At 42.8% G+C, this 25,860-nt stretch overlaps 1 protein-coding gene across 1 annotated transcript in view; it reads right to left on the bottom strand.

Moving 5' to 3' along the window:
• SPAG16 (sperm associated antigen 16) overlaps positions 1-25,860 on the bottom strand; it is a 969,244-nt gene that overhangs the window by 885,027 nt on the left and 58,357 nt on the right. Inside the window, exon 9 of the mRNA XM_063429964.1 lies at positions 14,365-14,507. Coding sequence (XP_063286034.1) covers positions 14,365-14,507 — 143 coding nt within the window. The remainder of the gene's footprint in view (positions 1-14,364; positions 14,508-25,860) is intronic.

Here is a 25,860-nt window from a genome sequence, read left to right as displayed (position 1 = left end):
TCACACTATGCCATAGATACCACAGTCTCCCAGGAAATATTATTGATATAGCTCCAACATATTTCACAGCACATTATAGAAAGGGATTATAGAGGGCTCTGCTCAAATGAGCTTACAATCTATGAGGATTTGAGGTAGGCAGATGCAGATCATTAGGTGTGTTGCCCAAGGACACTTACTGGTAAGGCGGTCTGATTCAAACCTACGTTTCCCAGTTCTAAGGGAAGTGAATCAAGATTGCTGGTAGTAAGCGAGAGAGAATACAAAGTTTCTGATTTCTGTTGTACATTACATAGCATTTCTTGTCCTTCAATTGTACTATTGGAGTCCTAAATCAATGCATAATGTGCCTTTAGCTCTTGACAAAGGCGCATACCAGCGCCAAAACGTGCATCGCGCAGATGCTCCACTGGTCATTTTTAATACTTGGACAGCTTTTGCATGCCTTAGCAACTTACTATCACTATAAATCTTAACGATCTCCCTGGGCAAATAGGCAGTTTCTATTTTTAGGCAGTAGTAGATGAGTTAGTATTGGCTATTTTAGGTAGATGATAGGCTGCCTTGAAGCAACAGTCTTTAGCTTATTTCACACTGGCTATAACTAGTTAATGAGGGGTTACCCTGAAGCAGTTATTTACAGATTTTTTTTTTCCTATCTTTTCTATACCATTGGCTAATCTCTGTATCTTCAAGGTGTATCCTATATGGGACGGTTTGTTCCTTCACTTATGAGCGGACCGATTTAGGTCTGCACACTTGTCTATCATCTATACATTATTATATTGGCTCTGAGCACTTGACCATAAGGGATATTATACTAGGGGCAATTTCATATTCAATTGTTGGTTTCCCGGCTGTCCTAGTTTCTCAGCCTGGGGTTTACTGCTTTGGATTACCCCATATATTCCAATTTCCTTTTCTTTCTCTGGTTTCTTAACGATTAGTTACGTTGATTAATAAGAGAGTCACTGGTTAACACCATACAGAGCCTTCTTTACTCTACAATTTCTGCATATGATCCACTACACTACCTTGTGATCAGTCTGCTACTCTTTATCTACATTTATTGTTCTATATTAGATACTATATCAGACTTTCCTAGCCCACAGCAGCTCATCAGACTTAGCTGGGTGCTTTCAATTTGAATGCAATTTTGCAATATAGTATCAGGTTACATTCACCTGCTTTCTTGTCTATTCCCAAGCTGGGAGATCATTCTGACTTCTATATAAGACCTATCTGCTTGTCCAATTTTATTTATCTTCTATTCTTTTTTTTACTTCATCACATTTTTCTGCCATGTTTGTGTGTGTGTGTGTGTGTGTGTGTGTGTGTGTGTGTGTGTGTTTGTATCATCCTTATGGGGATTTAATAAAGTTGTGAATGCTACATTTTTAAGGTTTCCTCATTCCAATGTTGGACTAGCATAAGGGTAATAGCATTGGTGCTGGGCTTGTTTTTCACTAGTCTGTACGAATCTTATCAATGCATAATGTGTTGCATGTGCTGCGGAAGCAGACTGCAATAGTGAGGGATATTGGCATCCTTGTAAAGGATGCGGCTCACTGAGCAGAGTTTAGTAGGGGTATCTAGTAATGTGAAATAAGCTAACCTAGTTGGGTAAAAGGTAGATAACAGATGTGGTTACCAGAGTGGAGGGGAAAGATGGCTAAATATTGGAATTGTCAGTTCAGGAGTGGTTGTGCTGGAGAAAGCTGTTCAATCTTCCAATCCAGAGAACACCCCTCTTAGTATTAGTGCAAGATGGGAGCTGATTAAAAATATGAGTTCAAAGAATTGGAAGCAAACTTAAAAATAAGTATTCCAACTGATGTAGAATTATTAAAAATCTTTATTGAACTTGTACTGAATTATTGTACTAACTCCATTTTAACCTCACACTGTAACAAACCCTCCATTTTGTCCTCATTACCTGACAGATTCTCCATCTTAAACTACATTACATGACAGAATTTCCCAGCAACATTTAATACAATGAACAGAGACTGTATTTTCTATAAAGCTGACTCCGGAATTATTGAATCTCCTGTAACATGCAACAAAGTATAACCAAGGCCAGAGCCAAGGCCATGAGAACACTGTACTAATGAAATGTTCTATTCATAAAAGAACCTTGCACCTGATCATGAGACTGACATCACTGACTGTGTAAAATGACGCTCAAGCCCCCCTTTCCACCGAGTAAACCTACCACCTCCCGGTGGGAGGACACCTAGCTAGTCACTCAAATCCCTGAGCCAATTAATAATATTGATGGGTGGACACTGATATAGTCACATAACATTTAATCCAATTAATGATGTTTGTTATTATCTGATATTCAATGATGATGTCATTTTGCCTTTAAAAAGGTCTGCATAACTGTTTTCCAACCAGATGGCATTAAATTTTCTGAAGTGCTTTTAACCTGAACTCCATGTGTCAGTGTGAACTTACTTCTGCGTATACGCAATTTAATCATCTCAGATTTGGACAGGAACAGATAGACATTTAAACATATTTGTTTATTTCTAAATTAATCTACAGGGATGTGTCTAACGCGAGGCAAACAAGGCCCCCAAATGCCCAGGCAAATACCTTGTTTGCCTCTTTTTATGGGAACCAAAAAGCTGGCCACCTTTAGGCTCCCCGGGACAGGCGGACAGTTGTTTCTCGGGCGCGCGACCCACAGTAATGCCGGGAGCCGGAATAGGACGTCATATTCCGGCTCCCGTCATCACTCTGCGGCACGCTGAAAACTTAGAGTGCCCGCCAGCCTGCACGTCCGGCCGCCTTCCTGCCCAGCAGCCCCACAGGACCCTAGGTGAAAAATCCACCCAGCTATCCCAAACGTAGGGAGGCTGGGTGGATTTAAATTTAAAAAAAATACAGGGAGTGCAGAATTATTAGGCAAATGAGTATTTTGACCACATCATCCTCTTTATGCATGTTGTCTTACTCCAAGCTGTATAGGCTCGAAAGCCTACTACCAATTAAGCATATTAGGTGATGTGCATCTCTGTAATGAGAAGAGGTGTGGTCTAATGACATCAACACCCTATATCAGGTGTGCATAATTATTAGGCAACTTCCTTTCCTTTGGCAAAATGGGTCAAAAGAAGGACTTGACAGGCTCAGAAAAGTAAAAAATAGTGAGATATCTTGCAGAGGGATGCAGCACTCTTAAAATTGCAAAGCTTCTGAAGCGTGATCATCGAACAATCAAGCGTTTCATTCAAAATAGTCAACAGGGTCGCAAGAAGCGTGTGGAAAAACCAAGGCGCAAAATAACTGCCCATGAACTGAGAAAAGTCAAGCGTGCAGCTGCCAAGATGCCACTTGCCACCAGTTTGGCCATATTTCAGAGCTGCAACATCACTGGAGTGCCCAAAAGCACAAGGTGTGCAATACTCAGAGACATGGCCAAGGTAAGAAAGGCTGAAAGACGACCACCACTGAACAAGACACACAAGCTGAAACGTCAAGACTGGGCCAAGAAATATCTCAAGTCTGATTTTTCTAAGGTTTTATGGACTGATGAAATGAGAGTGAGTCTTGATGAGCCAGATGGATGGGCCCATGGCTGGATTGGTAAAGGGCAGAGAGCTCCAGTCCGACTCAGACGCCAGCAAGGTGGAGGTGGAGTACTGGTTTGGGCTGGTATCATCAAAGATGAGCTTGTGGGGCCTTTTCGGGTTGAGGATGGAGTCAAGCTCAACTCCCAGTCCTACTGCCAGTTTCTGGAAGACACCTTCTTCAAGCAGTGGTACAGGAAGAAGTCTGCATCCTTCAAGAAAAACATGATTTTCATGCAGGACAATGCTCCATCACACGCGTCCAAGTACTCCACAGCGTGGCTGGCAAGAAAGGGTATAAAAGAAGAAAATCTAATGACATGGCCTCCTTGTTCACCTGATCTGAACCCCATTGATAACCTGTGGTCCATCATCAAATGTGAGATTTACAAGGAGGGAAAACAGTACACCTCTCTGAACAGTGTCTGGGAGGCTGTGGTTGCTTCTGCACGCAATGTTGATGGTGAACAGATCAAAACACTGACAGAATCCATGGATGGCCCCACACCTTCACACCCGGAGCCACCGACAGGCCTACAAGGTCATCATCGGCTGAATGAGGACAGCTACACAGACCTGAGGTGTAGGCTGCCAGCACCCGACGACCTCAACAAGCCGTGCTGGGGACAGCATCACCAGCACAAACGCGTTACTTGTGCCAGGTGAGGGCCTGCAAGGACTATCCTATTTTGCCAGCCCCCATTAGGGTAGACAGAACGGCACTTACCAAATCAATGGGGCACAGGAGCCCATCTGCACCTGGAACCGGGGGTGTCCTTCCGCGAGGATAGCTGTGAAGCTGGACTCCCGTTAAAAAGCCGCTAAGTGGCAAAGGATGACTCAGCCTGGCATCACCATGGCGACCAAAGTTTGGGCTTTCTCCCTTGGTCTTCTGTTTATTAACTTTGAGTTATTTGATTTCTCTGCCCTGTTAACAGCACTATCTCTGCATTATCTCGTGACCAGTAGTAGTTAATGACATGTAACTAATACCATGTGACATATAGCATAACGACTAGCTAACATGTTAGTAGTGTATATGGCTACCCTCCCTGCTTAGTACCTAATAATATCTTTTACACCACACACTACAGCTAATGTTAGTGAACAACTACACACACAACTATTGTCCTACTCGTATCTTTACTAACGAGTCTTAGGCACTCTGATATAGCCAGTAGAAGATATATATATATATGCAGCAAATAGAACCTGACTGCCCACCATGAATAGACTTAGGACACATCCCAAGCAGCACGGGAAATGTCAGGGACACTTTGTCAGTATCTTAGTTTCACTGTTTACCTGGTGATGTCCCTGGTCACAGGGATAGAGCAAGACACATTAAGGGGCAAGGTCATGTTATGCCATTACATATCATTTCATGTAATTCTATGTTAGAGCCTAAGCTACCTATGCCTCCTGAGTTGCTTACCTGAAGCAGAGTACACTTTAAACTACACAGAGACACCCAGGGGTTAACTATATTAACGACGCTGCTCAGACCCCCCCTAAATGGTTCTCCCCTAAACACATTAGTTCCATACACACACACCCTGCCTACAAGCTAGCAGGCCATCAGGCTCGATGTGTTGTAGCCTTGTTCTCACAACAGTAGAGCCATATAGGTTGCTGTAAATATTAACCTGCAATGAAACCAACTTAATTAACATTGTTTTCCAGCACCGTTAGCATGCTTTATAAACTGTTTAATTCCCACTGTAAAAACCTACTCATAACGTTAAGCTTGGTAATATATAAAATATGTGCGAACTCTCACGCCACTACTTAACCTGTATGCATATATATACGCTGTTGTGACGTCTTGACAAAGTTATGTATGTACCTACCTGCACAATAATAATAAATAATTTTTGTAAAAAGAATACTTTGTCGTATTTATTTTTATTTCTTATTGATTGATTGATTTTGTATTTGTCATATTAACATTGCTTTGTAATTGAATAGTCACTACCATTAATTGTATATTACTAGGCTGTGAAATAAATCAATAAATAAAAATGGCTCTTCTGAAAAAGAAAAAAAAAAAAAAAAGTTGTGTGGAAGATAAGAGCTGCACTGATTGATTCATGATGTCATTGTACAGCACAAGCCACACCGAGCTGCACTGATTGATTCATGATGTCATTATACAGTCCAAGCAACACAGAGCTGCACAGATTGATTCATGATGTCATTGTGCAGTGCAAGCCACACAGAGCTGCACTGATTGACTCATGATGTCATTGTACAGTGCAAGCCACACAGAGCTGCACTGATTGATTCATGATGTCATTGTGCAGTGCAAGCCACACAGAGCTGCACTGATTGACTCATGATGTCATTGTACAGTGCAAGCCACACAGAGCTGCACTGATTGATTAATGATGTCATTGTGCAGTGCAAGCCACACCGAGCTGCACTGATTGATTCATGATGTCATTGTACAGTCCAAGCCACACAGAGCTGCACTGATTGATTCATGATGTCATTGTACAGTCCAAGCCACACAGAGCTGCACTGATTGATTCATGATGTCATTGTGCAGTGCAAGCCACACAGAGCTGCACTGATTGATTCATGATGTCATTGTGCAGTGCAAGCCACACAGAGATGCATTGATCAGTGCCACATAAAGCACATCCCATGTCACTAGGCTCACACCAGGATGATGCCTCCCTCTAAAATTTACTCAAGTGGGCTGGTTTGTTTGACTGCTTGTTTTTTTACATCAGCCTTCTAAATGGATATGCGTGAAAGATTTCACTTAATGGACTCAAACAATTTTTCAATCTGCATTACTATTTAATTATAGAAGTAATAAGACAAATGATGTGAATGTAAGGAAATCAATAGAGGTCATTTTGTGGTCTTATTAAATCATGCAAAACAAAATAAAAGAATTCAAAACAAGGCAAAATAAACTTGCAGTAATGGAACACCCAAAAGCCATAGAAAAGACGCTGTTTGAATGTACTGCTAACAAACCAGCCTTTCCTTCAGTACTGGACTTAAGATACCCTCGTGATTTACTATCTGTGCTTTGTTTGCAATCCAGAATCACTGTCAATGACAGTCTATAACTACTACTCATAAACAAAATGTTACCCAAACATAAGCAGATAGAGGCACTAATAAGAATTAGTAATGCAAATACAAGGAAAATCTAAAAGAAGACAAAATAAATATTATCTATATCTCTAAACATCTCATGCTCGTATACACACATACGAAAAGAAAAGGCCACTTTCTTATCATTAGTTGCCTGGGATTGACCAGAAACATATAACCTTAAAGAATCTTTAAATAGGACAAAAAAGGTATCCACCAGGAATGAGGGAAACGGCAGAGCGGAAAGGCTATTCTTGAGCTACATCAATCACTAGGGTTATATGTCAGGGAGCACTGTGCACATGTGGACAAAGAACATTAATCTCCACAATTAAAGTAGTGGCTGTAAGTAAACAGATCCACACATGGCTCAGTATACTCTTTTCACTGTAATGTCCATCGATAAGAAATTAAAGGCAATTGGGACCGTTGTTTCTTTACCAGGAAGAGGCCATTAGATATAATATGGTCCCTAAGGAAAAAAAAAAACACAAAACAATGAAGCCAATTCGGAAAATCAAAGATAAAAAGGTGATCAGATATAAATTTTCCAAGAGGAACGGTCACAACCTTAATAAAAACTACAGCAACCATCCCGTCCTCGGTGCCATTAAACAATTGTAAATGCATGTGTGTAAATACCTGATGCATGCACATAAATAACTAAAGCATGCCTTAATGTGTCATTCACATGTTGTTACTTGTGGTGAAGTTGTTTTACTATCCCCACAGGAACTGTAATTCACGAAATATTAAATATTAATATTAAATGCTAAAAATAATTATTGTACAATCCTGCAAAGTGACAGATTGCTTTGAATCACCAGCATAATTGACAATAACGCCCTAAAAACTCTGCTAGCTCCTGTGTGTGGTTTTTTTTTTCCTGGTGAATAGGTCAAGAATTGCTCAACAACTGCTACATGGTGCTATATGATACTTTCATGGAAAACTGATTAAATAACGCTTTGTCAACCAGCTGAGATTTCTATGGTTTTACAGCGTCTTAAAGACCAACCACATGAAATTTAGGAGGTAATTTTTGTTCCTTAAAAACTTTCCTGTTTGTAGTGGTGTAAAGTCCCCCAGTATATGACCATTAATAGTTTGTGGAGTATTCATGCAACATTTGATTACACTTTGTTATGCAAGTTACAATCAATCAGTCCCCACTGCTACTTATAGCAGAATGAAGACACAAGTATGAAACAGGATTGTCTCCACAGCTCTGTGCAGAGTACATTGATTAGCAGACTGTCTCTTGCTGCCTCCCAGTGATTGGTCTTCATTTCTCACATTGTAGCAGCAACAGGGACATGAATGAGGTTTTCAACTTTCACCACAGAAGTCACTCCGCACATCACTGAGGCATCTAAACATGATGGCATTGCTCCAGTTGACCATCATCACTTAAGATTTTAGTAAATCCTATGCATTAAAAATATATCCCAAATATATCTATATCTACTTTGAGGATTAAGTCTTTAGTTGCATCAGTTGTGTTACAATTCTTATAGATAATATTGTGATTTTGTATATGTCTGCCATTAGGCAAGCTGGATAGCCAAAGGTTGTTTCCCAGAGACAACGATGGAATATGGCTTTTACAGGATCAACCTTTTTAAAGTATCATAATTTAGTCACACACTAGTAATGCAATATAAATGAATAAAAATAGTGAAAAATATCACTGCTGTCAATACCCTGTCTCCCCAAAAATAAGACATTCCCCAAATATAAGCCCTAGTTTATTTTCGGATGCTTATAATATAAGCACTACCCCAAAAATAAGCCCTAGTCACTATTCGCTAATCTATGTTCGGGAAAGTTTCCCCGAACATAGATTTACGAGATTCCATGCCCTAGTGAACTAGGGAATTCCATTGAACGTAGACCTGTTTACTACCACATTCTTGCTATTGTTTTCCCCCGAAATAAGACATCCCTCGAAAATAAGCCATAATGTGTCTTTCGGGGGGGGGGGGGGTAGAGGGGGGTTAATTAATATAGGAAGCGGTCTTCTTTTCAGGGTCAGTAGTTGCCAACTGTATGCACTATTTGACAGACCATCTCGAATATTCATTTAGTTAGTATATGCATAATTGTAGATTATGCTAGCTTTAGTGTACCTATAATCTTAATTTTATTAATGACAGGAGGCGAGTATTTGCTTAAGTCTCTCTTTACTAGAACTCCACAGCAGCACAGAAAAACAACCAATCAGAAAAAAGTTAGGTACTATAAAACTCCCCTCCCCATGCATCATTTCCTCTTTCAAGCTGCGACAACAACAGAATAAAGGGCAGAGAACATCATGGGGAAGAAACGAAAGTCCTAGATACGATGAATATACCGATGTCCACCATCCGAGAGCAACTGTCAAACTAGATAGTGTTGATGGACTGTAAACTGAAACGAGAGAAAAACAGAATCGAACAGGTTGATTATCCAAAGAAATGTACTCTGAATAAACATGTAGGTACCCAATGTAGCAACCAAAATTAACCTTAATATGTAGATAACCCTACTTATGAAAAAACAGACATAAACAAGCGACAGGTAGCAGAGACAACAGCATACGTACCTGATTAATCTAAACTAAAACATTAAACAAGGGAGGGATAAGAATGGGTGGGAAATACTCGCCTCCTGTCATTAATAACATTAAGATTACAGGTACACTAAAGCTAGCATAATCTACAATTTTATAACATGACAGGAGGCTTCGTATTTGCTGTTTCAACGCTCAGTTCACCAATCCAACGCTGTTTGTGTCGCTGGTATCTATTCCAGGAAATATCAGAGTAATCCTAATTGGACATTCCAAGTACGATAAATTACAGCAGACGGATCAAAGAAGATGCCAGCCAACGAAGCATCTCAAATACGGAAAGAAAGCACCATCCGCTGGTAAATCCATTGTACGTGGTGTTGCGACCTGTTTCCTAGCAGTCGGTCGATGAGCTGGCAAGCTGACCTATTAGCCATATTCCTGTAGTTGTATAATATCGAATGTCAATCTCGGGCTTAGGGTCGCGAGAAGAAACTGCCACCATGTCTCAACTCATGATCCGTAAGGTGGCTTCTCCGATCGTGCCAGGGTCATTCGGCGATGTGGCCTTGCAGGTAGATCTCCAATCTCAAGGAATGTGCCTAAGTCCACCATCAAAATCGCAATAGAAAACCGAGGAGGATCTTCCATTCCTTCCTGTCCTACCCGGTGAGATGTCTCATCCGAGAATAAATTCATAATGCAGGCAAGAGTGTGGCCAAACCAGCCGTATTCTGAGTGATTCCAATATTCGAAATGGACTGTGTAATCCTCGGACGCAGTAGAGAAAAGACTCCAAAGAACGTCCATTCAAGGTTCCGAGCTGAACTTGTGTGGAGGAAACGGTGGTCGACTACTCTGAGAATAGTGAATCCCAGAAATCTTAAAAGGAATGGGAAAAGCAAACCGGAACGCAGATTTCCATCCAGAAATGCCCTCGTCCAAGAGTGAAAGATGTCTGTGTAGGAGTCGGGGCACACCAGGTACTTCCATAAAGTCTCGTAGGTCTCCTCGACGGTAGTTGAAAAGTAGGTTAGCGCGAATCCAACAAAACGGCTAACGTTAGGGATAAATAGAGCATAGACGGAGGGTCCTCCATCTCCGAACCATGTTCACCAGGTACACGCTCCGAGGAGACGGAGCAGTCCTGCCATCTTATCCCAAGATCTTACCATGTGGTCCATACGTACAGTTTTACCTTCAGACCGGGTAATAGGCCTTCCTTAATCTTGTTACCCGAGCAAGGCAGTGCCCGTTTGCTCCATGAAGGTCTCCGTATCTCCTGACATCTTGACATGGGAGAAACTGTCTTCGCAGTTTGTTCGTAATGGTCTGGATATCCAAAAAAGAAGCAATTCTCTGTATTATATGGTGCAGAATATACCAAAAACCTGCATTCTCGTAATACCGGAGGACCATCCGTTAGCCGTACCATCTCCAGGAGTGTGTGTAAATAAGTGGGTGTCTCCCCCCGTTATACCTCTGTGAGTATTTCTCACGTGTTACAGCGGTCCGGATCCAATAGATCCATTACAGGAGATAGAATAGAGGGATCCCGTCTAAATATGTATATCTTGCATGACCAGGCAGTCCTCTAGAACGAAGTCAGTAGCATGGATGTCAGCTCTAATTGAATGCAGGAGGGACGCCCCTCTATGCAGTCATCAATGTCTTGCACAGGTACAAGCCTGTGTGGTGAACAAATGGCTGGTACTGTAGAGCGTCGAGTGTATGAGAGAGCCGCGCTCTCTACTAATGAGATCGCATACCGCGATAGCGACCGGCTGCTAGCCTGAGCGGGCCGCACCCTTTAATAACCAACAGCAGAGTCTACCTCCGTGACCGGTTCTCTATATGAGAATGTGTCCTCCAAACCTGTCCTCTGTATCCAGCCCAGTATCTGGTTGATGTCGAGGGAGGGGCTGCGCTCTCTAATAACAAATCAGTATCCGGTTCTGTATATGAGAGGGGTTCACCCTCTGTTCCTGAAAATAAATATACTCGGAGCGAGGTGATGGAGGGCCGCACCCTTCTGTGATGCAAACTAGAGTCCCTAGAGACTCAGGGTGACCAAACTGCACACCTCTTATAAATGTCAGCATAAGGCTGAGGGCAATCTTCGGAAACAACGATGGAAAACTATCAACCGACTATCCGGATCCCGTGCGCGCGCGCGGGGTCCAGGCAGACCGTTGGAAGTCTGAGGAAAGCTGGAGACATTCTCCGCAATCCACGAGTGCCCGGGAGGTCGGAGGAGGTCAAGTCAGGCCTCACGACGAGTTCGGGTAGAGGTCCCTAAAAAGTGTACATCCTCAGGGCATCCTGTGACATAGGACCCTTAGACAACAACCCTTTTAGACAGCGTGATGCCGTGTGAGTAACCTGAACCGGGACTGGCAGCCCCTAAATGCCCAGCAGGCAAACAGTGGTATTCCAGCTGTAGTGGGTATAAGCAGAAGTTGTTCCAGTGACCATCATGTCCATGAATGTAAGATACACTGATCGATACTCTCCGTAAACTGTGAATCGGTATGCACATGCTCACACAGGTCCGTTCGAAATGTCTTAGCATCATATAGATTACCATCACCATACCACCTGAAGGATATTGCAACCATGGACACTTCCAGGAGTAGGGCTAAACAATAGCCAACTCAATGACTCTCCCCAAGAACCTGATAAAATGTATAGTATCAGCGTAGACTCGTCTCCCATATCAGTTTGAGTCAGAGCCAGGTCTGTATCTTATATATACGCCATGGACAGAGAATTCATACCAGAGTAGTCCCCTCTGAGACCTCATAGCTGGGCCAGAAAAAATATATACTGAGAAGGATATAAATCCAAGAGCTAACTGGCACTGTATACACCCTGTACAGAGCCTGTATAACTGCGTTCATATACACCTGTAACTCGCAGAAATCTGTGATATACCCTGACAGAGAACGCACAGTAGTCAGCGATACGCACTGTCCGCAAAAAACTCTCAGCGATCTGAAATATACACTGTCAGCAAAACCCACATGTCAGTAGTAAAACTCACAGCAGTCTGTGATACACGCTGTCAGGAAAACCAAAACTCGAAGTACACTGTCAGTACAACTAAATCTGTGATCTACACTGTCAGAAAGCACACAGCAAACTGTAACTAAATCTGTGATATACACTGTCAGTAAAACACACAGCAATCTGTGGTATATACTGTCAGCAAAACCCACAGTAATCTGTGATACACACTGTCAGTAAAACACACAGCAATCTGTGGTATATACTGTCAGCAAAACCCACAGTAATCTGTGATACACACTGTCAGTAAAACACACAGCAATCTGTGGTGTATATATTGTCAGCAAAACCCACATCAATCTGTGATACACACTTGTCAGCAAGATTCACAGCAATCTTAAGAATATATATAGTGAGGCACAAGGATAGGAACAGAAGAACAATAGATGAATAGTGCAAATAAATTACTTCCTAAACCTATAATATATTAAACTCATAACAAGCTAGAACCCTGGTACTTGTACATAGCCAAAACCAGTTGCCATAAAAGTATAAAAATGTGCTTACCCCTTATCTAAATGGCGAACTGGCTCTGCATGCTAAGTGAGAGCCAGAATCCCAGCGGGGAAAAAATCTTGCGGTCCAACTACCGTGGGTGGAGGAGGGGCCGCGAGCAAGTGCCGGTCGGGTGCACGTGGCTCCTGAAGGAGGCGGCCATGTGCGCGAGCAGGTCCAGCCGCCGGGTAGTCGCGTCCGACCGCGAGCAACCCCGTGCGGTGACAGGCTCACACCGGAGCTCGGGGAGTCAGAGGAGACAGCTAAACGGCTAGTCTCCTGACACCCTGAGTGAAAGCGCCCGCTGCCCGCGAAGGGCGTAGGAAAGGGGGGGAGGGGGGACAAAAAAGGGGGAGCGACCCTGGCAGCATCCCCAGAAACCCCCATAAAACCCCCACTGAAGGAAACCATCTCCAAAGAAACAGGGGCCAACTAAACATAGACAATAAGTTATAAAGCATAATATATAGAAAAGAAACACAACATGATAACTAGGTAAAAGGCATAAGCCATAAAATCTGATAACTACATATAATAAAAATAATATATAAAATAAATATATATTCTATTAACTAAATAAGAGCAAATAATATATATGTACATAATATGACAACAAAAAGAAAGTATATAATATATAAAATAAATAAGGTAACTACATACAGTGAATATAAATCCTAATAAATCACAATAAATCCCAAAGCCACCCACTATAAGCAGGAGGCAGTGGTACTCTGACCTGTACTGTCTGCAGAGCAGCAAAGAAAGAGGAAATGATGCATGGGGAGGGGAGTTTTATAGTACCTAACTTTTTTCTGATTGGTTATTTTTCTGTGCTGCTGTGGAGTTCTAGTAAAGAGAGACTTAAGCAAATACGAAGCCTCCTGTCATGTTATAAAATTCCAATATAGAATGTTATTTTATTGTGTAATATTTATTTATTATGTATTTATTTATAAAATATTTTACCAGGAAAGATACATTGAGATTTCTCTAGTTTTCAAGTATGTCCTGGGTCCACTAAACATTGCATTGATACATTAGGGTACAATAAATTATATTATTAAACAATATTAATACACAATATACACACAATTTAACATAGAACAGGTAGAAAATATATAATCAACCATAACACGTGCATTCTGTTTTGAGGTATGTAGAGAGGGATCTCTTAAAGGACTTTAGACTTGGGGAAGATTTTAAAGTGTGCGGGAGTTCGTTCCACAATTGCGGTGCACTGTAGGAAAAGGAGGATCGGGCCGCTTTCATTAAAGTCATTACAGCAACCTCCAAGCACCATAACCAATACAGCGTATTATATTGGTTATGGTGTCAGGAGTGCCCTAGTGATCCTCCACTATAAGTAGTCAAACTGTTTAGTAAGTGCTATGTAGTAGTTATGGTGCATGTAGTGTTCCTTTTAAGAAAGCTGCTCAGTAAACCTATTATGAACAGGTTGCTATTCTGGATAGTGTTTTCTCTGGTTTCCTCTGAATATTCTATCCTAACATTAAATACAGAAGGAGGGACTGTGTACCTTACATTTTACCATGCATTGCTTACCTTTGGATGTCTCTTTCCAGTCTGGTTGTTTGGATCTTTCTCTGGGTTATAGGGAGCAACTCCTTCCTGCAAGAGCTCTTTTTCTCGAGCCTCCTGAATTGCTTTTTGAGTAGTATCATTTCCTTTTTTTTGTTTATTCTCTTCTACAAAAGCAGAAATAAAAAAGTTAAATAAATGTTCTCACAGGTAAAAATTAGTTAAATATTTTGGAGAAATACTGTATACCAACGGGTAATGTACCCTGTGTGCCAAGTTACACTTGGCATCCATATAAGTATGATATGAAATCATTTTCGACAGTGAAAAAAAACAAACAAAAAAAAAACCACATTTGACTCTTTGGAACAACAATCTATAATAACATATTTATAAACCATTATAGTCCTAAATATCCTGTTTTACAAATAAATATTTAAAGTGAATTTACTCTATTTAATCCTAATCATTTTTAGACAGATAATTCCTTATCTTTATAGTTATTCATGTAAAGAACTATTTAATTTGTTGTACGTGACGATTTTGTAAATTCTTTGCAGATGACCTTGTCATTGTCCCATTTCTGTTAATGGACAAGTCACCAGAGAGATGTGCATATTATCTCCGTATGAAAAGTTGTTGTTTTTATCATATGCCACCTGAAAATGTATAGAAACTAATATACTGCCATTTCCTACAAAAAATGCCTTGAATAATTTTTACAGAATGTGCTATTATTAAACAGAATTTAACAGAATGGAGAATTTTCTTGAGCTTTTAAACCGGAAATTAAGATTTAGAGAAACCGGATTCTGTCTCGTACTCCAGCAGATGTAGGTATAAATCCATGGATAGGCAAAAGTTGCAGTCCTGTCTTTAAAAGACCTACCGTGGAACTTCACGATATTTGACCTTATATTTTATTTGAAGAAACCCATCTTACTGCAACTAAGTGCAGAAATATTTGAAGGAACAGATTATATAATAATATCATATCTATAAAGTCACCCCACAGCTAACAAAATCAGCTCAGAAAAACAAACAAACAAACAAACGCTACCAGTTTTATTTCTCTAAAATATTTGTGCCAAGGAATCATTAGTGATTATAATTGGACAAGTTTCTCACAATCTTGTTTCAGGAGTTGGATAAAAAATAAGGTGCTGAAACACTGCATTTGCTTCTCTAAATTAAACCTTGGAAGTGTGCTCTGCAAAAGGTCCAACACATCTCATTTATTTGTGATATGTGCTTTTATCCAAAACATATCAGAAAAATGGTGCAAGTGACACTTTCAATTATATATAAGTGTGCACAAGTTTATTCGGTACTGCCAACAGATTTCCTCTGCTCAATGAACCATACAGGTAGCAATCTAAAAGAATGATAAAACATGCAATCCTTCAGGCACTAAACTAAATGGTGTTATAATGAGCTGGTTTGTGTAAGGCTTGAGCACTCATAATTAAACCAGCGTTACTTAGTGTGAGGGTTCTGTAAATGTGAGCAAATCTTATTTTCTGTTTCACAGCTCAAACACAGAAACACCAAAGATATATCAAAATACATCTGGTGTTCTTATTAAGTGTTCTTGCATAGCAAGACCACTTAATGTTATCTCACATATATATTATTATTCTTATTATTATAGCCAAATTTGCCACCCTAACTCCTCCCACAGTTTTTACACTACATAGACAGAAATATACGGAAGCGTGCGGATTGTTCCAGATTGGATTGCGATTACTTTGTGGAACGTTTAGCCAAATGGTTCACGGAATATCGTCGTTCTTGTGGCGAAATTGGTCCCATAGGAATGAATGGCAAAATGTTTAAAACTAGAGTGGGAGCTGGCAAAGCTGAAAAATCAGGACATGATTTCTAAACAGCCACTACTCCCTTATCTTCAAGCCCACCTACACAAATCTTATATCAAAACGTTCAGCTATCCCTGATGCCACAAAAAATGTCCACGGCTAAGTCCTGATAGTTTTCACGATATGACCATTTGTTTGCAACTCACGCCGTCCATTGACATTCATTGAAACTCCACTGTAGCCAGCTCAAATTTGAAGGGCAATTTCTAAACTGCGACTGTGCCTTCATTGTTAATATTGCAGAGACATACTGTCTGGGTCTTGTGATTCTCACAATATAAAGCTCTTCGCTGTAGGACTTATAGTTTTTAAAATACGACCGTTTGAAAATGGCAACCGACAAAATACTCTGACCTGTGCCAGGCTGCAGCAGCAGCAAGTGATGTCATAGACAGGGCCTTTTGTACACCTGCTAATGTTTTTATAAATGTATGTTTTAATGTAACTGTGAAGCACTGTGCTATATAAATAAATAACAACAGTTACTCCGCCCACTCCAGTTGTAGACTACTGGTGGAGGAAAGAACACTTCACACAATTTCCCCAGAAATTGTAGCTTTTCTAGTATTTTTATGTAAATACACTATAGTTTCATATTCAAATAGCTATTTAAGAAACACAATACAGGGGGGGCGGGGCCGGACCGCCGAGCTAGACGGTCGAAAGCAGCAGGAGCTCCTGCGATATACCACCAAACCTGGGGGAAAAAACCCGTCTCTCGTTAAAAAGCTGACCGTCAGCAATAGTGCCCACAGCAGAAGGCTTGCTGGTGCCAGGGAGAGGCTGGCTTACCTCGCTGCAGTCCCCTGGCGGAGAGGACCTTGATGTTTCAACCGGGGCCTTCTCCGGCGGTGAGTGGGGCGGACGGCCGCCGCACCACTATCCTGCCACACAGCGCCCAGCCTGGAGCTTGAACCTGTGCGGACCCGGCCCTGTCCCCCCCCATGGACCGGGGGGGTGATCCCGGTCCCCACCCGGGGGCATGGCAGCCGGAACGCAGGGGCACCACCGCCACACCCGAGGGCCCGACCGCATGTTCCAGCACCTAAGATGGCGGCTGCCACGAGCGCTGGAGTCAGCAGAGGGAGGCACATAATGGCAGAGCTCGGAACACCCAGCAAAGCTGGTAGATAAGGGCCCACAGGGTCAAAGAAGCTGGATACTCAACTTCATCACAGCTCACCAAGCAATTTCCTACCTGTGTAGGCGGCTGGCCATGAGGCTGGCAAGCAGCAGCGGAGGCCCGCTGGAGCCAAGGCGTCGGATGCACCAGCTTCACACTCACAAACCGGTTGCCGAGCGAGGAGAGCCACACAGTGACACCCAGCAGCACGCCAGCATGAGCAACACTCAGCGTTAACCGATGCCCAACAGAGTCACGCTCCTGAGATGCACCTGGAGAGTCATTGCTAGAGCCGACCTGATGCGAACGCCGGGTCCCGCCGACTTGCTGGAGCAGGCAATGGCTGACCATGTGTACACTACCACACACGCAGCAGCGGACCCACCATGCTGACAGATCCTGGAGTGTGAGCAGACCTACGAACTTTGTGCAGCCAGGGTGATGTTATGCTTGTAGACTGCTGTCTGACTTTGGCATGCTTAAGTTTAGACACTGAGCCTTACCACCTTAAACCCTTTTTTGCTATAACACACAAGATTGATAGCATTGCTAGCACCCTAACAAAGCAGAGATAGTTAACCTACCATCACTCATGCCTAACCTGCAACTGAAATGTTTTTGATCTTTAATGTTACTTATGTGTTCTCCCACTGTGCCAGTACCTGTGACATGTAGCCTGCCTTTTCGGGTGAGCAACCTTAGAATACTCCTGGATAAGCAACTACATCGCACATAATATAGTGTATGACTTAACTGCTTTCACTTTGTTCTCTAGTGCTTAATCAATAACTCACAGTATTTGGCTGCATACTCGTTCCCTCCTTAAGCATGGAACACGACTATGTCATTGCTATGTCTTGTCTAACCTGTTATTATACTATAATTACTCGCACCCCTGACCTAGCATGTTGAGCCATGAAGCGACATCTATTAGCTTGATATCTATACGTGATATGTTAAAAAAAAAAAAAAAAGTGTACTGTCTGTCTGAACCCCACTGTAACTAATGTCTTGAAACCTGCATATGGAATGCCGTTGGGGTACCATATGTATGCCTGTGACCAATATATGCAAAAGAAACACAATACATTTGCTTTTAATTAGACTGTTTTGCAAACTAAGGATTGACAGATCACCTTTTGTTTGCTCAACATATGAAATTCATATGCCCTCATTGTGAAATCGGTTAATTAACTTGGGGTTAAAAACTATATAATAAATGCCACACCAGGCAACAGAAAGTCAATGTGCTGCTGGTCTAAATGCGACCCCAAGGCCTGACTATTTCAGGATATCCTTGCTTCTGCCTAATCAAGTTAACCAGGTTAGCTAAGTTAATTTGCATGGATATGGCGAGTGCTGGTACAGAAATAATGTAACTTTGGTGTGTTTGGAATGCAGATGCCTTTCTGTTACACCACACACACACACACACACGGTGCACACAGACACACACCCTGCCACCAAAGCTAGATTTATAAACTGGTTGCTTATCTTGTAGCACAGTAGTTTCCAACCCCGTCTTTATGGCAAAGCATCATTCCAGTAATTAGGAATCCCCCCATTGTGTTGGAGTCTGTTGGTATGCCTTGAGGATTGGGGTGGTTAACTTGTTTTGGAGATTACCTTCAAATTATCTGTTGCTACCTTTTGCCTCAACGTGCACCATCCCTTTCCTATTTAAGCTCATAAACAATCTTGCTTAAGTTTACTCCCTCTGTAATAGTTTATCAAAGGAAATATTACACTGCATAAAGCCCTGTACTTCTGAATAACGCAACTGAAAACTAAAGAAAAGAATTTTTTTTTTTGTAAATCTTTCTTTTATTATGGCATATGCGTCATGGGGTACAGAAGAAAAAGAGGAGGCATTGTGGGATAACATGAGATAATAATATCGAGATAGTGTGCAATGCACCTCAAAGAAAGATTGCCATGGATTTTGTTTTTTGTGAAACAAACATGTAAACAGAGTGGTACAAGCTTGATTGAGAAGCAAAAGTAATAAAGTTAAGCTTCATATACAAGTCTGGTGGTCATAGCTAAACAAGATATTTTTGTTTTATAACGACATAGGAACAACATAGTAATACAGGCCTGGTAGTATTTGCGGGTCATAGGAACACACAGAGGATTATTAAGGCTCGACTGAGCTGTATAGTGGGCAGAGTTATCCACACTAAAACATTCTGTTTGAGAGTGACCCTGATTGCAATTACTGGGCAGTTTTAGTTCTCAGGGTTGGGTACACTAAATACTATCGTGTTCTGGCATAAACTTTTTACAATGCACAATTTTTGTTTTAAGTGACTCTTGAAAGATACAATGCACATTCAGTAAAGATATAGATCAAAGGCGAGAGCTGCTAAGATTTAAACGGTTAAAGAATCAATTCCTGTAAGTTATCTAGGATTTTCTGTTGTTTCAGACCCACCGGGGCAACGGTACTCTGGCCTGCACTAGTGATTACTCATAGGGCAGGCCGGTTCTACTATTATAGGTATGAGCAAGGGAATAGACAATAATAACGTTGTTCAGACAATGCAAAAACATAAACTTGTAACAGCATCGCTTCTTGCTTTTAGAGTACTAAGCTAGTATGCTATGTCAGGTGCTAGTCAGATGTGCACCGGGATCCCGGTCTGGTTCAAGATGTTATAAATAAAAATGTTGCTGTATGACCATGTAAGACATATTAACAAAGCTCTGTAGGCTAACGTCGGCCTGCGGGTACCTGGAAGTGGTATATGTAGGTCCAATATGGGTAAATGTAACGTTTGAAAATGGGAAAGTGGGTCAATGCAGGTTATGACTGGTCTGTGAGAGCCTAATAATGTTGCACACATTCCAGATAAGCCCATATTAGTGGGATGGCGGGGGCATGGTTGTTTCACGCCATTCTGGCTAGGTGCTATATGACAGCGGTAATGTGTAGCATGGCTGGCAATGTAAGTCCAAAAGGTTGGACAGTCGAGAGGTTTAGCCTGGTGGCCAGATTGCTTTGCGGGGTCATGTAAAGTGGCGGGGTGACTACTTTTATGATTGACGCCCCACGTGGGCACGGGCTGTTTTGCTATGCCCTCCTAGTCGGAGCAAGTGAGGTATGGGCCTTTCGCTGAGCATTATGGGCATATGGGCATATATACATGTAGTTCAGAGAGCTTAATGGGCGTAAGTTTAGAACTTAGTTATGTACTAAGAAATAATTAACGTCTAGTGTAGTCAGCTAGATGGCACCAGATAGTTGCCTTAAAGGGACACTGTAGGCACCCAGACCACTTCTGCTCATTGGAGTGGTCTGGGTGCAAACTCCCACTACCCTTAACCCTGCAGGTGTAATTATTGCAGTTTTTCATAAACTGCAATATTTACATTGCAGGGTTAACTCCACCTCTAGTGGCTGTCTATTAGACAGCCACTAGAGGTCACTTCCTGGGTTCTAGCACAGGTTTCCTGTGCTAGAGCGTCGCTGGACGTCCTCACGCTGTGTGAGGACCTCCAGCGTCGCTCAAAACCCCATAGGAAAGCATTGAAATGATTTTTCAATGCTTTCCTATGGGGAGACGTAATGCGCATGCGCGGAATTTCCGCGCATGCGCATTAGGTCTCCTCGGCCGGTGAGCGAGATCAGTCTCGCCCACCGGCCGACGTAATCACTAGGAGGAGCGTCGCAGAGGCGGAGACAGCGGCGAGGGACATCGCCGCTGTCCCAGGTAAGTCACTGAAGGGGTTTTTACCCCTTCAGTAACCGGGGATTGGTGGGTGGGAGGGAGAGGGACCCTCCAGTGCCAGAAAAACGGATCGTTTTTCTGGCACTGGAGTTTCCCTTTAAGTGCGATGCGTGGAGCCCCAGCAAGTAGATGTAAAAGCCGATGACCTAATAACTACACAATATGACTACTTCTAGTACTGTACCGGCAGTGCATGGTTCTATTAGTTGTCCCCAGTAAGAAATGCAATTCAACAAGGCCTTAAGTGCTACAGTGGGCACATGCATCAATTAAGAGGCGTTGTCCAGTACAGAACATCCACAGAACACCTTTCAATTTATAAAATTTTAACATGTAGCACAACCAAAAAAAAAGTAAAATATGTACGTGTCCTTTGTGTTGAAGGAAAAATAATAATAAGTTCAAGGGCTCTTGTGGGCCTCGAGAGTTCTCTTCTGGGTGGCAATAGCATAAATCCCTTGAGACTAGGCAATCTCACGCAAGACCGTGTAGTGGACCCATGGCCCGGTCTGGCGGGTTTCCCTGCGCCTCTATGTCGTGACTGCTGAGTATGCATCCGGCGTGGAATTTTGAGGGATGAATGGTGCAATTCTGTCTGGGTCCCATGTGTGGGTGCATTTGGGGGAGCTGTTGTTGTCCCCGGTGGTCTCTTCATGCGGAGGCAGCAGGTCGTGAGGTAGTTCCAGGAGCCGGAGGAGGGTCGGGGCATCACTGATGTCTTGGATGCTGTGTGTGGTTGTTCCTCGTTGGACCTTCAATGTCCTGGATGCCCGCCAGCGGTAATCAATTTTGTGGGTGCGTAGGATGGAGGTAAGTGGCCGTAACGACCTACGCCAGGCCAGGGTGCCATTGGACAGGTCTGGATAAAGTGTGAGGTCCATATTGTCCAGGCAGAGGGGGGTCTTGCCCCGGAGGGCTGATAAAATCGCTGCCTTATGACCGCTGTTGCGTAGTATCAGGATGACATCTCTCGTCGCATTAGGTGGGGCGTTTGCCGGTTTTGGGACTCTGAAGGCCCGCTCCGGGGCGATTGTTTGCTGTTGACCACGAGGTAAGATTGCCTGTATCATGCGCTGCATCAGAGAAGGCAGTTCGGCCTCTGCAACGTCCTCCCGGACCCCTCTGATTTTAATATTAGCGGCCCGCCTGGCGTCTTCGAGTGCCGCAAGGCGATGTTCGAATTGCCTGTTTTGCCGTTCCAGGGTATGTACTGCGTGTTGCAGTGCGGCAGCCTCTTGGGCCTGAGATTGTGAGGAGCTCTCTAGTTTGGAGATGCGGCCTGTCAGGCCTGACAGATCTGTGCGGAGCGCTGTAATGTCCTCATGGAAGCTCTGCTTCAGGTCCGCCAGTAACGTCTTCATGTCCGCCAATGTGAGCGGTTCAGTGTCTTTCTCCTTGTCGCCTCGCTGAGCCCTTTGAGATGGGTTAGGAGGCTGTAATAGTCCCCTCTCTTCCTCGTCGGACAAGTCGTCAGAGAAGTCTGAGCAACCGCCGTGCTGGGCCGCCATGATGGAGTCTGAGGCTCCGCGTGTCTGCCTCCATAAGTCTCCGATAGTAAGTCCCGATGTGGGCTTGTGAGGCATCACTTTTTTCCCCTTTCTCCCCATTAGTGTTTAGGATGGGTGCTTGTCGGTTGAGGTGTGAAGGGAGGGAATATTTCACGCTTTTTCTCGTGTTGGACTCGGAGCCCTCTTAATGTGCGTCTGTTCGCTGCTGCAGTCAACCGGAAGTCTCTCATTACTGATATTGCCAAGAAAAGAATTTTACATACAGCAGAAAACCACAAAATAACACGGGTTTAAATAAATCCCATTGCATGTTGCTCTCTATAAATATACCAGTGGTAACAATAAAATGTAAAAAAGAAAAGTCCTTGGAGTGGCGTTTTATGCAGTAAGTGCTTTATGGGAAACCAGAGACTCAGCACTTGTTTCCTTGCTGAGCCTTTATAGGTCACTTTCTGTTTGTGCACATTTGTAGTTTGATTTGATTAAGCACTTAGGGGAAAACTTGAAAAATGCTGCCAAGATTAATCCAACACTTACTTTAGTGTGAGATTCCAGATTAAACATAAAGCAGCCCGCATCCGTCTCATTAGCAAAGAGTACATTTTAACTAATGTCTGGTGAAGCAGCATATGCTTGTGCACGATGTGTGTATGGAATAAGACGTATCCAGAACTCACAAAGGAAATACTGCATCATCCCAAGCAGTGGCATGTATGAACGGGTAGGACAAGGTTTTTTTTTTTATATTTAAACTGAAAAAAAAAAACAGCTTAATGCATGCAATCGTCGCTAGTTCTTTATATGTCAAATCAGACGAGCTATGCAGCTCTGTTCTGGATAACTTTGGAGAGAAAAGCATTTCTGGCAAAAGTTTCTAAAGCATACATTCAGAAAAAGCTTAAGGCATTTCAAACTTAATAGGTAATTTGTACAGAATGTCATGGTCGCTGCAGTGAAGGAGCAGGAGAAAAGGCAGACAACGAAATACTCCAGTTTACTAGGTTGAAGAGCACAGTGGGCATTACTCCAGGTATATAATTGAAGACAAATTCAGATTTAAAGGACAGTAGGTAATAAGTCACAGCTGGCCAACAGCAGGCCTTCAGCTAAACCCAAAATCCCATGGAGATTACATGGAAATAACACCCTTTTAGAACTATATCTCCCATTAACGTTTTGATGACCTGAATGAAAAAATGCTGTTTGACTCCAACTAATGGGAGTCGGAATCAAGCAGCAGTTTAAGAGCCTGAACCGTCCAATTCTTTGTTCTTTTAAATAGATATTTAGCAACGCCTTTAGTGCCTATTAAATATTACAGGTATTAATGTTATATGCTGTGAGTACGTGCTGCCAGATGTACACTGGGTTCCCGTGTAATAAGCTGGATCACAAATTGAAAACGCTTTAGTTACGTAAGTGCCTTTCATGTGGATGATATTTAACCCCTTAAGGACCAAACTTCTGGAATAAAAGGGAATCATGACATGTCACACACGTCATGTGTCCTTAAGGGGTTAATCATGTTATACCTTAGCACAATGAAATACCTTGAAGGATAACGGTGTGTTTTATTTTATTTCTCTTCATGTAAAACAGTTATAATAGCAAAATGAAGTAATTTAAAGGGACACTCCAGGCACCCAGACCACTTCTGCCCATTGGAGTGGTCTGGGTGCCAACTCCCACTACCCTTAACCCTGCAAGTGTAATTATTGCAGTTTTTTTTATAAACTGCAATAATTACCTTGCAGGGTTAACTCCACCTCTCGTGGTTGTGTACTCGACAGCCACTAGAGGGCACTTCCGTGTCTCTAGCACAGCGTCGCTGGACGTCCTCACGCTATGTGAGGACCTCCAGCGTCGCTCAATTCCCCCCATTCCGCATTAGGTCTCCCCGGCTGGCCGGCGGGATCAGTCTCGCCCACCGGCCGACGTAATGCAGAGGAGGAGCGGCGGCGGAAGAAGAAGCAGCAGCGACGTGGGACATGTCGCTGCCTCTGGTAAGTGACTGAAGGGGTTTTCACCCCTTCAGCAACAGGGGATTTGGAGGTGGGAGGGAGAGGGGACCTGCAGTGCCAGGAAAACGGATTGTTTTCCTGGCACTGGAGTTTCCCTTTAAGCAGTATTGGAAAGGCATCCTTCAGTTTTAAAGGAACACTCCAAGCACCATAACCACTACAGTGCCACTAAGAAACCATCTAAAAGTTAGCAATCATTTTAAATCCCTGTTTTTTTTTTTTGTTTTTTTTATTGACATTGACTGCCTGGTAGTCCTGTCACAACCAGTGTATATCATACAATAGATGTGCTTTGACTGAGGTAGCATTTCGTGTAAAGCCCTCAAAAGAACACTCCACACTCCTAAAGCACTTTAGCTCGCTGAAGTGCTTTATATTTGAAGAGTGTGTCCTCTTTCTTTTTTTTTTTTTTTCATTTTACAAAAAGTGCAGATTTTAATATAAAATGTCACTTTTATAAATGAACCTTGTTCCACTACCCTCGCTGTCTATCAGACATCTGGTTCTGTGACGTCATGGTTGTTTAGTTCAGTGGGTATAAATCCATGAGGCAGGAAATTACCCAGAGTACCTCCCTTGCAAAGACTTCTCACTGAGAGGCATTGGGAAGTCTGTGATCGGACAGCCACAGAAAATCTGGGCTAGGGAACAAAGGGAGGGCTTAAAAAGGCTGCATATGTGATAACTGCAGCTTTTGCAAGCTGTTTTTAGATCTATACCCAAAGAAAAAGTGCAGAATTAAATACATGTGCTTAATGGGGTTATATTTACTAAATAGTATGGGGAACTAAATCAGAGCTATATTGCTTAGGGCTGGAAAGGACACAAGGTCCCCCCCTATTTATTAATATTAGAGCTCCTATACCACGGTTTGCGCCACCCGGCCACGTTACAAAGCTATGTAGGAGGCACAACGGGGGGTGGGATAACACTAAGTGGGGAGAGCAGGGTGCAGAGGGACAACCACTAAGGGGTTAGGGGAGATGGAGAACCACTAAATGGGGTGGGGGAGAGGACCACTAAGCAGGGGAGGGAGGGGAGTGGAGAGGACCACTAAGAGGGGGGAGACCACAAAGGGGCAGAGAAAGGAATGGAACACTGAGGGACAGGGAAGAGAGGGGAGAAACCACTAAGGGAAAGAAGAGGGCTCTTAGGACGGAGGGGACATATCTAAGGGATGGGAGGGGAGGAGAGAGCACTAAGGGACAGAGGGTAGGGGAGATCACTGAGGAACGGGGGGCAAGGAGAGCACTAAGGGAC

This window comes from Pelobates fuscus, chromosome 8 (genome assembly GCF_036172605.1).
Source record: "Pelobates fuscus isolate aPelFus1 chromosome 8, aPelFus1.pri, whole genome shotgun sequence".
In the NCBI taxonomy this organism is placed as follows: domain Eukaryota; kingdom Metazoa; phylum Chordata; class Amphibia; order Anura; family Pelobatidae; genus Pelobates; species Pelobates fuscus.
The sequence above is the reverse complement of the archived record's forward strand: the minus strand, read 5'-3'. Positions and strand labels throughout refer to the sequence as shown.